This window comes from Canis lupus, chromosome 13, assembly GCF_048164855.1.
Source record: "Canis lupus baileyi chromosome 13, mCanLup2.hap1, whole genome shotgun sequence".
NCBI classification, from domain to species: domain Eukaryota; kingdom Metazoa; phylum Chordata; class Mammalia; order Carnivora; family Canidae; genus Canis; species Canis lupus.
The window spans coordinates 49,554,144-49,569,309 of record NC_132850.1 but is presented as its reverse complement, the minus strand read 5'-3'; the positions used below and the strand labels follow the sequence as shown (position 1 = coordinate 49,569,309).

Genomic DNA, 15,166 nt, shown 5'->3' with positions numbered 1-15,166 from the left:
AAGGTGGTTCTCTACCTATCAAGCTGTACCCTAACTGCTGTAAAAGTCCAGCAGGCCTAGTAAAGGCACAAAGCATGCGGGCCTTCTCTCACGGGGGCCACAGCCCCAAAGGCAGCGGTGGTTTTATTGGGGATGTGTGGGCAGCTAGCACATCCTTGGTACAAAATGGGCCTTGCACCCCCACAGTACAACTAGAGATGCCAGGAGGCTTCTCATTCCAGAGTGTGGGCCCCAGTCCCCAGCACACACCCATTTAGATAATACTCACAGAACTGGAAGACTTTGCCACCTCATCTTTAAAAAGCAAAAATTAAAAAAAAAAAAAAAAAAGAAAAAGAAAACCTCAAACACTGCCTAACTTTATCCATTTGATTTTTGAGAAAGGGCATAAGTTTCCTGTAACTCCTGATTTCCTAAAAACTCCTCCAGAGCACCTGCACACACTCCCCCTCTGCACCACAGCGCTGCACGGTGGAGGGGCGTGGAGCGGGAGCCAGTGTTGTCCTAGGGCCACCCTCTGCTGATCACTGCTGTGTCTGTCTTACAGGCCATCCAGCTGAGCCGAGATGGGCAGTACCTGCTCACAGGAGGGGACAGCGGCGTGCTCATGGTCTGGCAGGTGTCTGACCTCAAGCACCTCTTTGCCTACCCGGGCTGCGATGCTGGAATCCGGGCCATGGCCCTGTCTTACGACCAGAGGTAACACACAAGTCATGGTCTACTGATGGTGATGTTAAAAACGGGAGGGAATTTATTTAAAGGGACTGATGGATAGACTGGGTTGTGGGGATCACCTGGGCAATCAAAATAGCCAGTGAATATTGGAGTTGTTTCTTCTTAAAGGGTGTTTTTCTTTTTGATGGCATAGCCACTCTTGGACAAAAGCTGAATTCTCCAGCAACAGGCAGAAGTAACAAGGGCTGTAATTATATTGCCATAAAGCTTTTTCTTAGACTACTTTAAAATAAAATTTAAGAGCTCTAAACATGTTTAATATAAAATGCCTGTATCTCTGTCCATGAGGGTTCTATGGAAGGATTTGCCTTATTTCCTAAAAACTTCCAAGTGTTAAATTTTAGGTAGATTGTCTTCGGCATCTTATTTCTTAATATACAGTTGCTGCTTTTAGTTTCTAATTTATCATGGTAACAAATACGTAAACTTTACCATCATTTTTTTGGTGTACAATTCAGTGACATGATGTACATTCACTGTTGTACAAGATCACTACTGCCGATCTCCAGATTTTTTTTTTAAGATTTTATTTATTTATTCATGAGAATACACAGAGAGGAGAGAGAGAAGCAGAGACACAGGCAGAGGGAGAAGCAGGCTCCATGCAGGGAGCCTGATGTGGGACTCGATCCCAGGTCTCCAGGATCACACCCTGGGCTGAAGGCGGCGCTAAACCGCTGAGCCACCGGGGCTGCCCCAGAATTTTTTTTTTAAATAAAGTTTTTCATCATCCCAAAGAGAAGTTCTGTACTCATTAAACACACTTCACATTTTCCCTCCTAAACCTCTATTCAGTTCACATCAGTTCCGGTGTCTGTCTTTATGATTTTGTTTCTTCTATGTACTTCGTATAAGTGGAATCATACAATATTTGCCCTGTCGTAGCATGTGTCAAACCCATTCCTACTTGAGGCTGAATAGTACAACATGCCACTTTGTATACCAGTTCATCTGTTGACATTTTGGTTGTTTTCACCTTTTGGCTATTGTGAATAATGTTGCTATGAACATTTGCATACAAACACCTGTTTAGATTCCTGTTTTCACTTATTTGGGGTAGATAGCCAGGAGTGGAATGGTTGAGTCATTGGATAATTCTAGGTTTAACTTTTTGAGGAACTACCAAACTGTTCTCCACAGTGGCTGCGCCATTTTATATCCCCACCAGCAGTGCACAAGGGTTCGGATTTCTGCACATCCTCACCAACACCTGTTATGCTTGGATTGTGTTTTTTTTTTAAAAAAATAGTATCTATCCTAATGCGTGTGAAATAGTCTTTTACTGTGGTTTTGATTTGCATTTCCCTATTGACTACTAGTGCTGACTTTGCACTCCTAATAGTGTCCTTCAATGTGCAAGAGTTTTTAATTTTAATGGTCTTTTTTACCGTTGTTGTGAATGCTTCCACTATATCCAAGAAATCATTGCAAAATCGAATGTCATGAAGCTTTTCCCCCTATGAGTTTTATAGTTATAACACTTATGTTTAGTTTTTGATCCACTTTGAGTTAATGTCTATATATGATAGGAAAGGGTCCAGTTTTTTCTTTTGCACGTGTGTATCAGTTTTCCCAATGCCAGTTGTTGAAAAGACCATCCTTTTCCGACTAGATGGTCTTCTCACCCTTACTAAAAATCACTTGACCATATATGTGAGTTTATTTCTGGGTTCTCTATTCTGTTGGTCCATATGCCACTACCAAATTGTTTTGAGTACTACAACTTTGTGGGAAGTTTTGAAATCATAAGGTATAAGACATCTACATCTGATTTTTTTTTCAAGATTGTTTTGGCTATTTGGGGTTCCTTGAGAATACATTATGAATCTTAAAATGGGTTTTTCTATTTTTGTGAAGAAAAACAAGGGATTTTCATAGGGATTGGATTGAAATCTGTTGATTGCTTTGGCTAGTATTGTCGTTTTAGCAATATTAAATCTGTCAGTCCATGAACACGGGTTTCTTTCCATCCATTTATGTTTTCTTTAATCTCTTTCAGCAACATTTTGTAGTTTATAATACACAAGTCTTTTGCCTCCTTGGTTAAATTTATTCTTGAGTATTATATTTATTTTGTTGCTTTTGTGGATGGAATTGTTCTTAATTTCCTTTTCAGATTTTTTTCATTGTTCATGTACAGAAACAGCTTATTTGTATGTTGACTTTATATCATGCAAGTTTGTTGAATTCATTAATTCTAATAGTTTTTTGTGGAATCTTGAGGATTTCCTACATACAAGATCATGTCATGGGTAATAGAAATAATTTTACTTCTTTCTTTCCAATTTGGATGTTGTTTCTTTGTCTTGCCTAATTGCTCTGGCTAGGACTCCCAGTACCATATTAAACTGGTAAAATTATTTTTGTCTTGTTTCTGATAATAGAAGACAACCATTGAGTATGATATTAGCTAGTTTGAGTATTATCAATCATAAAACCATGTTGAATTTTGTGAGATGCCTCTTTTTCATCAATTGGCAGGTTTTTGTCAGTTCTGTTAATGTGGTAGATTACATTGATTTTTCTGTATGTTGAACCATCCTTGCACTCCAAGAATAAACCCATCTTGGTCATGTGTATAATCCTTTTAATCTTTGGCTGAATTAGATTTGCTAGTATGTGTTCAAAACTATTATATCAGTATTCATAAGGGAATTTGGTCTGTAATTTCCATTTCTTGTAGTGTCTTTCTCTGACTTTGGGGTCAGGATAATGCTGGCCTCATTGAATGACTTAGAAAGAGTTGGTGTTAATCCTTCCTTAAGTAGAAGTCACCACTGAAGCCATTTAGTCCAGGGCCTCATTTTATTGGGAGGTTTTTGATTATTGATTCAGTCCTAGTAGTTATAAGCCTATTCACATTTTCTGTTTTTTCATGATTTAGAGGTATAATGTGTGCTTTTAAGAATTTTTCCATTTCAAGGGCTCCTGGCTGGCTCAGTCCATAGAGTGTGTAACTCTTAAGATCTTTTTTTTCCAAGAATTTTCCATTTGATCTGTTGGCATAGAATTGTTCCTAGTGTTGCCTTATAATCCTCTTATTTCTGTAAAATTGATAGTAACAGCTCTATAATTTTAGTTGTTTGAGTGTTTTCTTTTTTCTTAGTAAATCTAGCTAAAAAGTGTGTCAATTTTGTTAACCTTTTCAAAGAACCAGCTTTTTTGGTTCTCTTGATTTTTCTCCTCTCTTCTATTTTATATACACTCTATTATATCTTTCCTTCTGTTTGCTTTGGGGTTTAGTTTGCTCTTTTTCTACTTCCTCAAGGTGTAGAATTAGGTTACTGATTGAGGTTTTGTTTAAAGATTTTATTTATTTATTCATGAGAGACACAGGGAGAGGGTACTGCCAGTGGCATTCTCAGCTCACTCAGTGGCATACTTTAATTATCAAAAAGCATACTGTAGTCCTCAAAAATTGCTAGCTTTGACTGTCAACTTCTATATTTACCTTGTAGATTTGGAGAAGGCAGTTCTTTAGAACAGATTGATCCCTAGGAAATAAACAGGTTTGTAAACCCCTCATTCTCTCTGCTTCTCCCAGGTGCATCATTTCTGGCATGGCCTCAGGAAGCATCGTTCTGTTTTATAATGACTTCAACCGGTGGCATCATGAATACCAAACCCGCTACTGAAGGTGACAGCTGCACATCAGCCTCACCCCCGGCCTAGGCAGGGGAAGTAATTGGGAGCATCTTTCTCTTAGAAATAGCTATCACATCTGAATGTAACTTAAATTTGCTCTAAGAAGCAAAATATTTTTTAAAGTTAATTGCTATTTTTGTAGACTTTGCTTGACTTTTTTGGGGAGAACAGCAAAGCAGAAAATTGGCTGCTGGGTTCTGTAGTTTAAAAAAAATCTATATTTTTAGTCATAATGAGAAGTCTATTTTCACCAATTATGGAAACATACAGTGGAGCAAGTAAACCCACTTATTCTAGCTATATTATGAAAAAACACTTCCCCTTTATCTGTAATCTTGAAAAATACATGATTTTAACAATAGGGAAATGGGTTATAATACTGGGACAGGGAATTTTATGCTGTACTCTGGGTCCTGTATTTTTCCAAGCAATTGTGCTGCTTCAGCACTGAAATTTCTGGGATTTAAATGGTAATGTTTAAATTATGGTAAATGTAATTTTAAAACATCTCAATGAATTATTTCTATCAATATTATTCTTCAAGCATGCTTTAGACCTAGAAAATTATGGTTTGGGGAAGTTCTTTTATTTCACTGTGTGGTTAATATAAAGGATCTAATGTTATAGCAAGTGTGAAGTATTTACAATGTTTATTATTTACAGCGTTTTCCTGATATGTTGTCTTCATAGCACACCAAAATGAAATGATGGAAAGGCTCGTGGGCTCACAACCTTTGTTTTTCTTTTAAAGTAAATGCAAGTACCAAAGCTCACCCCTAAGGTCTGACTGTGCCCGGGTAACTGAGGCAGAGCTGTAGCCCAGGCTCCCTTCCCCCACCCGACCCAGTCCAAGAGCAGAGGCTTCGAGATGCTGTAGGAAGCAACACCCACCTTACCTGCTGTTTGTTACTAAGTATCTTCACCTTCCTTTGAGTAGCAATTTGTACTAAGAAACATGTTATTTTGGTGTTGTATAATTCTACTTTTCTAGTAGATTGCTGTGTGGAATTCTGTGAAAAATATTTGAGAAAAGGTCTGTATTGAATAAATAAATTCTTTGTAAGTTGTGAATTTCGAGTTGAAACCAGCATTCCATGCCTGTTTCTCCTGCAACTTACCTAAACGGGTTCCCCCCTATTTTTTCAACATTCAGCTCTTCTCTAAAAGCAGAGATTTGGAAGGAAACAACACACTTGACAGAAAAATAAAATGCCACTTGTAATTGAATTTTTCAAAACATCTTTTCACTTCTAATTTAAAACAATGATAAAACAATTTGAACAATAACTGATCAAAGAGACGCTCTTAAAAACAGGAACATGGGCTGCCTTTGGCCAGACAGCTCCCTCTTATTAAGACTTAACACTGATGAGAGAACACCATACCTAGAGCTAAGATCCACCACTGTTTTACAAACTGTTAAGAAAGAAAAAACAGTAGTCAAATGTGAGAACATACATCTTAGATCAAAGAAATACCCAAGTTTCTGGCAGATTAATTAAACATCCTCACTGCTGTTACCCTGATATTGTACTTTGGAAACTTTAGGGAAAATGCTAAGAAAATTAGGAATACTTAAGTCCTATGCCCAGCATTTGATACTTCAATTACCCCGTTTTTATAAGCTTAAAGCAAAGTGAATAAAGCAGCTTCTTCTTGGAGCCTAAGACGAAAATTGGTGCTTCCAATGCCTTTATTGGTTTTAAAACTTACAACTATGGAAAGTTAACAAGATAAGCAATACGTATTACTTACGTATGTGTTACGTATGTATTCCTTTACTCATAAAACAAACATAGCTGGTGTCAACACCAGGGGCTTCTTAAGGACAGAATCTGTTTACTGTATTTGCTAGGATTTACTCAACATTCACTTATTTTAAACCAATGTTAATGACTTTCAAAAAAAAATATTTCAAATAAATTTAAACCAATTAGGGGAAAAAAGTGAAAGCTGAGGTGGTTTGGGATGAAACTGGATGAGCCACACAGATAGGAGGAGCGGCGGACACATCCAGTAAGTGGACCTGGTTGCAAGCGTGGTGTGTTCGGTTTACATCAGTAATTTACGGCTGGTTTTAAAATGCGCTGCCTCAAGAAATTCAGATTTTCCTCCCTGATAGTATTGATTCGTACTGAAATGTCACCAATCAAGTCCTCGAGGCTCTGTAATTTAAGAAACAGCACTGGATCTCTGGGAGGAAGCACGCGGGCTTGGTGAATGCAGGACATGAAAACTTGACAGCACGCTGATCCAAACTGATGGATGATTCACTCTCGGATGAGAATCTGTCTCCCCAGAACCCACCAAACATCCATAAATAAATATTCTAATACATTAATTCAATAAAAGGAATAATTTTGCCCCCTGAAATAACATCACACTTTAGTTAAACTTATCAGTATACAGGACAAGAAGATTCAAAGCAGAAAAAAAAAAGCGACCTGAACTGGAGCCCTGAGCCGCTGCGTGTCGGATGTGAGGTAGCTTAGAACCTGGGGCTGCCCTCTTCCACCACCTCCAACGGCAGAGCAGAGCCCGAGGGCCGGGGTGGGGGCCTGACCGCACACACCTGGTGCCATGGGGTGCCCCCCACCTTGCTGTCAGGTGGCCAGGAATCCCAAATACAGCCAGACAGCACTTCCACTCTGCACCCTTTTCAGCAAATAGATTTGAATTAAAATAACATACAACAGATGTATCAAGACAGGGATTTTAGGGCAGAGATTTTCACTAGGTATCCACCAAATTTTTGCTGGATGGGATTTCAAAAGTTCCTGACCATACAAATCATGGGCCTGATTTGGACCTTCCGACTGCACTAAACTGCCCTCCCTCCCTCCCTCCCTGTGAAAGAACACAGCACACCAAGGATACAGATTCCTTCTGAGCCACACAGAACAAAGGAGCCTACCACAGAGCTTGGTGGAGACGCTCAGCTAGTTCCTGGTGTGCATTATGGACAGAGTAGCAGCCAGCCCCCCAGCGTCACATCCTCCCGTGACCTCACATTCTGCCAAAGTGTGTTCAGAAACAAGAAGAAGGATGTGATGTAAATCTCAAAATCTTCATGAACCATGTGTATCAGCAAATAAGCCGGTGCCTCTGCTTGGCTACTTCTGCCCCACTGTTGAGGAAAGAGTTTTCTACTTCGACTAGGAGAGCAACCAGCCTAACTACTCCCCTTTTTTTGTCGTATAAAGTTTTGTAGCAAGTTTAAAAATTTCCTACACTGTGAAATGGAAGGAAAAGACCATAAAATAGCAAATCAATAACAAAATACAAAAAATACCTGTTAAATTTTTTTGTCTCTTTTATTTCCTCTAAGATAAATGAAGAAAATATCTTTTATATTTTTCTTCCACATAGATTTGGAGAGTTGAGTCCATGGTGCACTTTTTGGGTCCCCCAAAGTCATAACATCACTATTTAAAAACCCAAGCTCCCCCCCCCCCATGAATAAATAAAATCTTTTTTAAAAAATCTTAAAAAAAAAAAAAAAACTACCTTTAAAAAAAAAAAAGGGGGATGTCTGGGTGGCTCAGCAGTTGAGCATCTGCCTTTGGCTCAGGGCGTGATCCTGGAGTCCCGGGATCAAGTCCCACATCACGCTCCCTGCATGGAGCCTGCTTCTCCCTCCGCCTGTGTCTCTGCCTCTAGATCTCTGTGTCTCTCATGAATAAATAAAATCTTAAAAAAAAAAAAAAACAAACAAACTTTAAAAACCCAAGCTTGACACATCACTCCCAGCCCTCCGTGCTATGAACCAAAACTGCAGACTGCCCAAACCAAGGGACGTCACATTTTTCTAAGGAAGCCGAGTGGGCCTTGGCCTTCAGGCAAGCTGTCCTGGAGGCAGCCCGGCTCTCCAGCAAGGGAAGAAGGCGATGCGCGAATGTTCTTAGGAATTCTGAGACCTCGGCGGTCAGAAGCCAAAAACATGAAGTGAATTATTTTTCTGTCTCAAGTTCAGGAATATTTTTCCTTGCCAAAACCAAAGTTTGGGGGGGGGGGGGGCAGTGCTGTGCAGGCTGTTATTTCCTCATACCTGGCAGGAAGCAGCTGGCTGCTTTGCAGCCCTGAACTTGGACAATTTGAAAGACATTCCCCAGGCCCGACTTCATCCTCCCCACCCAGGTGCCCAACCCCGCAGCGCGGCTTCCAGCGTGCGGAGCGCCCGCCCGGCCCGGCCCAGCGGTTGAGGGAGGCGGTGCCTCCCCGCGGCTCCCCCGCCTCCCCCCCGCCCCCGGGAACCGCTGGAGACGAGGCTTTGTACGCGGGCTCCCCGCTGGATGCACTGCTCAGCGGGAGCCCCCCCGCCCGCGCCCTGACCACCTGGGGGCCGCTTCCCCGGAGCCAGGCTCAGCACCCCCAGCTCTGGCACGTCGGGAGGGGCTCCCCGGCCTTCGGAGTCTTCCCGGGGGCGGAGCGTGGACCTTCGCGTCCGGCTCAGGGAGGTGGGATGGCTCCTGGGATGGCTCCGACACCCGAAGCGCTCCGCCAACTCCGCGCCCTGGGCTGAGCCCCCCGGGGCGGGGCCGCCACGTGTCCGCCAGGAGCTCGGCCTCGGCCTCGGCCTCGGCCTCTGCTCACGTCCCACGTCCGCGCCTCCTACCGACTAGCCCCAGCCCCGGCCCCGGCCTGGCCCCCCCAGCGCTGCCGACAGTCTACGCGGTTCCCGGGGCCCCGCCGGCCCTCCACCCCCCGCAAGGGCCAAGGGGCGCGCGGCAGGGCAGGGCAGGGGAGGGCAGCGTCCCAGCCTGCGGGTGACGGGGAATCGGCCCGGCCCACCGGGAGCCGAGACAGGCGGTCTTCCCACGTCGCCGTCCCCCTCACGTGCAAAAAAGAATAAAACAGGAGGATCGGAGACGGAGATGCGCAGGCTGCGCTGCCCAGCGGGGCTGCGGCAGCTGCAGGGGCCGCAGGAACCACAGGGGGCAGGGGCCGCGGGAGCTGCAGGGGGTGCAGGGACCGGAAGGGGTGCAGGGAGCGCAGGAGCTGCAGGGACAGCAGGGGCCGCAGGGGGTGCAGGGGGCGCAGGGGGCGCAGGAGCTAGAGGGGCTCAGGAGCCGCAAGGGACACAAGGGCACGAGGGCGGCAGGGCACTCAAGGCGCGCCTCCTCCAAACCGCGATGCGGACAAAGTCAACACACATTAGATCTCAAAATTAAAAAAAAGAAAAAAAAAAAAAACACCTCTCAAAGATTCTGCTTACACTGGTTGCATGTTGAAATGGCCGTGGAGAGACACGGGGTTGGATCAAATCTGCTACCAAGTCCGCGTGGCGCGTCCCCTCCGAATGCGGCACCGGAGAATGCCCAGGGTCAGACCCGGCGGCCGACGCCGCGTTCGGGGGCGCACAGCTGTGGATCCTTCCCCTCCCGCGCGGCCGGCTCCCAACTGCCCTCAGGAGTCTCAAGGTCACATTGCACAGTCCTGTCCGCCGGACCATTCGGGGGCAGTTTTGCCACACGTGCTCAATCCGTACATCGCACGTATTTCCGTGGCACCGCAGCCTTCTGGAAGAGAAGGCGGCGCACGGCCCTCGGCCGGTCGCCCGGCCCCGCAGGCGCCCCGATGGCTGCAGCCCGTGGCCGCTCCCCTCCCGCGGCCTGAGACCCAGACGCCCTCCCGGAGTCCGGCGATGACCCGCGGTCAAGGACATGCCATCCTCCCCGCAGGGGCGGAGGAGCCCAGCAGTGACCTGCCTGCACTTAATTTTGACCCTGAGAACAGAAGAGCTCAACAGAGGTTTTCCAAACCCCCGTGGGGTCGGATCCTCACTCGGATGACCGCTCACATCCAGGCCGCGATTTGCCCCCCGGGGCACCAGGGAGCCTCCAAAGAGCACTGCTTTGGGGACAGAAGGACCCCAAACTGCCACGTGCCCCTGTGTCCTGCCACCCCTGTGCCTTGTGTGAGGCCAGCGCACCGCTTGGTTTGCTCCTGGAGCACCAGCACCTCGGGTGGCGCAGAGCACGCGGGGGAGTCGGGGGGGTGGGGGTGGGGGCGCAGAGGATGCCCCTCCGTCCCAGCAGCCGTGCTCGGCACTTTCTTAGGTTGCAAGCAAAGGTCTCTGGCCCCGTCCCCGGGAGGGGAGCGCAGGCCACAGACCTGCTGCACCTCGCCTTCCAGGTTCCCGCCTTCCTTTCCCTCCATCTCCGCCGGCAGCCTTGGACCGGCTTGCTCTGTGACCCCGCGGTGAGGACAGAGGCAGGAGGGCCGAGCCCATCCCCCCCCAAGCCTGCACCTGCGGCAGCCGTGGCCCCGGAAGCCCACCTGCAGTTTGCAGCCCGCCTCGGGGACGAGTCGTGGGCCAGCAGCAGCCCAGGGGGATTCCGTCCGCAACGTGAACTGAGATCCGGAGCTGGAGTGGACGGTCCTGAGCCTGGAGTTGGGCAGCGGGCGGAGGCTGGGCCGGAGCGCACCGGGCCACGCGGCAGCGACGGAGCAGGTGGTCTGAGAACAGCTCCCAGGAGGCCGCAGAGTCGGGGAGCCGCCCTGCCCCCCACTGCCTGCAGAGCCTGAGCTCCCCGCCGCGGGCTCCACAGGACTCGCCTGCCGCACACCGACAGTCCCATCTAGTCCCGAGTTTCTGTCGCGTCTCTGCACCTGTTACCAAATATACTTTGACCAAGATGCATTTTCCTGTGCTCTTCGCAGGCATCAGGCTCCCTGCCCCGCCTCACCCGCAGCTTCCTGGGACACGGCCCCCCCCCTCCAGAACCTGGGCGGGGGGCGTCTTTCGATCCCACATCCTCTGCACCCCTGCAAAGCAACGCCACACAATCCTTCGCCCACCCCCATCACTTTTTTCTCAAGAAGGGTTTATTGCAGGTCGGGTACACTTGTAAGGGGCAAAAGTCTAACAACGGGAATGAACTACAGGGCCCACCAGTTTAGAAGATGAGCCGGTAAAACAAAACTACGGATTATATACAATTATTAAAAAGGGAGGGTGGTGGGGCAAAAAAAAAAAAAAAAGAAAAAAAAAAAGGAAAAACTGCCAGCAGCCTTCCAGAAGGTTAGTAACAGAGATGGTTTGCGGAGCACCCTCCCGCCCCAGTCCGGACTGTGCCTGGCCGGGCTTCCTCCGTGTGCGCGGCCAGCTCCGGAGGCCGGGCAGGTGACGCCGCGGGCAGGTGACGCCGCGGGCAGGTGACGCCGCGGGCAGGTGACGCCGGGTCGTCCCGCTCGGCTGGGGCCGGGGCCGGGGCCGGGGCAGGTGCGCGCGCCAAGCCTTCCATGAAGAAGCCCGAAGGACAACCTCCTCCGCGTTGCCAACTACACGTGGGAAGGGTGGGGGCAGCACGGAGCGTGTAGGAACAGAGCGACAGGCCCCTGGGGTCTGTGCACAAATAAATATCCAGTGTCGTCGGAGGCAAGCGGGCGCCCAGCCCCCCAGCCCCCGGCCCCGGCGCCCCTCCTCCATCACGGCCGGTCCCGAGGCCCCCGAGGCCCCCAAGGCCCCCGAGGCCCCCGAGCCCGTCGCACAGGAAGGGACCCCGCGAAGGGGCAGATGCGGTCTGTGTCTCCGTAAGAAAACAAGGAACACTCCGAGTTCGCGGAAGCGCAGGAGCGATCTTGATTCATCCAAAGTGTGTCTATAAAAACGCAGCGAGTCCCAGACGGAAGGCGCAGGTTCTCCTGGCGACGCCGAGCACCGTCCGCGGGTGCAGGACGCGCGGCTCCGGGAGCGACTCCACGCCCCGCGGGGCCGGGCCGGGCGGGGCCGGGCGGGGCCGGGCGGGGCCGGGCGGGGCTCAGTCGCGGTGGCGGCGCCAGGTGCCCGTCCGCTGGGCGCCCGCCGGGGCGCGGGGGGGCGCGGGGGGCTCCGGGGCGGCGGGCGCGGGGGGCTGCGGCGCGGGGCGGGGGGCGCCGGGCTTGCCGCCGAAGATCTGGCCCTCCTTATCTAGAGCCGTGTTCTGCGGAGAGAGCGCGGCGTGAGGCGGCGGCCCCGCGGGCTCCACGCCGCTCCACGCGGGACTCGGAACAGAGGAGGAGAAATAACTCGCGGCCCTGCCCCAGGGCCCCCTCCCCGGCACCCCTCCCCGGGCACACCCCTCCCCGCCCCCGCGTCCCTTCCTGGCACCTCCTGCCCCGCACTGCCCTCTCTCTGGCTGCTTTGGGGGATCCTGTATCCACCACCATGTGATATGAGGCGAACCCCCCCCAGGGCACCCCTGTCCAGCACCCCCCCCGGCACCCCTCCCCCAGCACCCCCGCCCCCTTCCCAGGCCTTCCCATCCCCTCTGCCCCTCCCCCAGCACCCCCCTCCTGCCCCCCTCCCCGGGCCTCCCCGTCCCCCTCTGCCCCTCCCGCCCCCCTCCCCGGGCCTCCCCATCCCCCTCTGCCCCTCCCCCAGCACCGCCTCCTGTTCCCCCCTCCCCCAGCACCGCCTCCTGCCCCCCTCCGCCCCTCCCCCAGCACCCCCCTCCTGCCCCCCTCCCCGGGCCTCCCCATCCCCCTCTGCCCCCTCCCCCAGCACCCCCCTCTCCCAGCACTCCCCTCCCCCAGCACTCCCCTCCCCCGCCCCTTCTGCGCAGCTGCAGTTCCGAGCGCGTCTCCCGCGCCCAGCCTAGAGCCCAGGGCAATCCTGGGCACCGAGCACCCCCAGTGCCAGGGGGCCTCCGGCTGCTCCCAGGCAGGTTCTTCCTCACAGGTTGAAAAGCTACTCTCCGTCCTATAAACAAGCAGCCCCCGCGGCTGCCCCATCCCTGGAAGCCCGCAGGGGGACGGTGCCCCTTACCCGCTCTTAGATCCCCCATGATCTCACCTGACCTGCTCTTCTTCTCTTTCTGGGCACTTCTATCTTGTGAAACCCCCAAATTTGTGTTTTTTTTTTTTTTTTAAGTAAGCTCCATGCCCGACATGGGGCTTGAACTCACGACCCTCAGATCGAGTTGCACCACCCACCGGCGGAGCCAGCCAGGTGCCCCAATCCTAAGTTTTTAATGTGCTCAACTCGTCAAGGAGCACAGGAAGGGCCACCAACAGGAAGAAACCGCCTTGCTGTTCTGACCTGAGCCTGGGAGGTGAGGCTTAGTCTCCGGTTTCCCTCCTCTGACTCAGTTTCAACCTTTCTGGCCCCTCCACTGAAACCCAACCAGCTGTCCCCTCACTGGGTTTCCGAAGGTGTTTCCAGGTCCCGGCCCCTTTAGCTATCGGGCACAGGGTCCGGAGGCCTTCTGTAGTCCCACTACCCTGGGGGAAGGTAAGGCGGACCCTCCTGGTGTTCTCCGAGGTCTGGGGAGGACCGGGGCACACCAGGCTCCCGGGACGGGCCAGCGTGTGGCTGCCTGCAGGGCACCGGGGCTCAGCTGCGAAGCCACAGCTGCTTTTGTTGGGTGTCGTACATATGCATATACCACAGAATCCCTCCTGGATAGAGGGAAACACCAATTCTCCAGTTATTTCTCCTTTTCTCTTCCCGTCAAGAGACCACGGATGTGTGCAGCAGAACAAAGCATTGCAGAGCAGTTAGTACGTACCATTGCCTTGGACCTAGTCAGAGGGAAGCAATGCAGGCGGCGGGAGAGGCAGGAGAGGGAGGAGAGAAGCAGGGACAGAAACTGGACTTACTTCAAACAGAAGCAACACGGTTGAAACAGTTTTGTCTATCTTAAATTAAGCCCAAGTCACCCCCAGAACGCCCCCTGAGAGCAACGTAACCCTGGGCGGGGAGAGCGCCCGGCAGCGAGTTCCTCCCTCGTCCAGGTGGCTCCCAGCGCGCCCAAGGCGGGCATGGCCCGGACAGACCAGGAGCCCACCCTGCAGCAGCGACTGTCCCGGAAGGACCCCGAGGACAAGTCAGAGGAAGCGCAAGCGCCCTTCAAAAGCACGGGCCTGTCTACACCCAGAGCCGCCTCCGGTGGGGCGCTCTCGGCCCCTCCACACCCGTCTCACTGCTAACAGTGCATCTCTGGAAGTGGTAGTTGGGAGAAAGAGAACAGAAGCCTTCAGGGAAGGATCCTACGCTGTTGTTCGCAAAAAGAGGCTTTTGCACCACGTGACCACAGCGCTGAGCAGAGGACCTGGGGCCTCCTGCCCTGCACGCGCTCGCGGCCCTGGGCCGGGACGGGGGCCACGCGGCCGACTGCGAGCCTGGCCCGGGCTCGGCCTGCGGCTGCAAAGCGGACCAGCAGGGACAGGAGCCCCGCAAGGAGAAGCAGCTAAGCGCTGGGCGCTGGTGTCGGGAGCCTGAGACAAGCACGCGGATTTAAGGGGGGCTGCGAATGAGAAGCTGCTCTGATGAAGCACAGCGTGTCCAATACCAGGATTCTGCTTCGGGATTCCCCAGCGTCTCAACTGGGTACAGAGGGAAACTCTGAAGTGCCTCTCAAACTGCCAAATCAAACTGTCGGATGAAATGCGGACAACAGCATCAACTTTACTTTCTTTCGCTGTTATTTACATTTTCCTATCCTATAATTTTCCCATGGGAACTGGGGGGTGGGGTGCGAAGGTACAGAGAACCCCGGGAGGGACCGTCCAAGGTGCGGTTCTGTCTGGAGGTCACATCAGTGTCCCCCTGAGGATTTGGCCCCACCACACTGCTACGACTCCTTCCACTGCTACGTGCATCTGCAGGAAACCAGGTCAGCCTCACATACTCTTCTTATGAGAACATAGGATCCCGGGGAGAGTCCTTTGTGGTCATTTTTAATATGAAAAAAAACATTTAAAACTGTTCCCAAGGGCAGGACACGCAGACACACAGTAGTGGTGAGAGCATGAGGATGACAGCACGGAAGCATCGCAAGCTGCCCCCACACAACCATGCCCC

At 51.1% G+C, this 15,166-nt stretch overlaps 2 protein-coding genes across 24 annotated transcripts in view; one reads left to right on the top strand and one right to left on the bottom strand.

Annotated features, from left to right (window-relative positions):
- The window catches only part of LRBA (LPS responsive beige-like anchor protein), a 740,528-nt gene extending 735,064 nt beyond the window's left edge, over positions 1-5,464 (top strand). For 11 of the 12 annotated variants that reach the window (XM_072773570.1, XM_072773571.1, XM_072773578.1 and 8 more), the window contains 2 exons: positions 548-699; positions 4,280-5,464. In XM_072773570.1, the coding sequence (XP_072629671.1) occupies positions 548-699; positions 4,280-4,370 (243 nt within the window). In that variant the 3' untranslated portion in view covers positions 4,371-5,464. The remainder of the gene's footprint in view (positions 1-547; positions 700-4,279) is intronic. The other variant, XM_072773574.1, reaches the window with a different exon arrangement.
- The window catches only part of DCLK2 (doublecortin like kinase 2), a 245,108-nt gene that overhangs the window by 86,649 nt on the left and 143,293 nt on the right, over positions 1-15,166 (bottom strand). For 7 of the 12 annotated variants that reach the window (XM_072773583.1, XM_072773586.1, XM_072773590.1 and 4 more), the window contains one exon: positions 12,129-12,305. The exons of 3 other annotated variants lie outside the window; for them this stretch is intronic. In XM_072773583.1, coding sequence (XP_072629684.1) covers positions 12,144-12,305 — 162 coding nt within the window. In that variant the 3' untranslated portion in view covers positions 12,129-12,143. Of the gene's footprint in view, positions 1-12,128; positions 12,306-13,186; positions 14,738-15,166 lie in introns of those variants that run through there. 2 more of the 12 variants (XM_072773588.1, XM_072773597.1) reach the window with 1 other exon arrangement.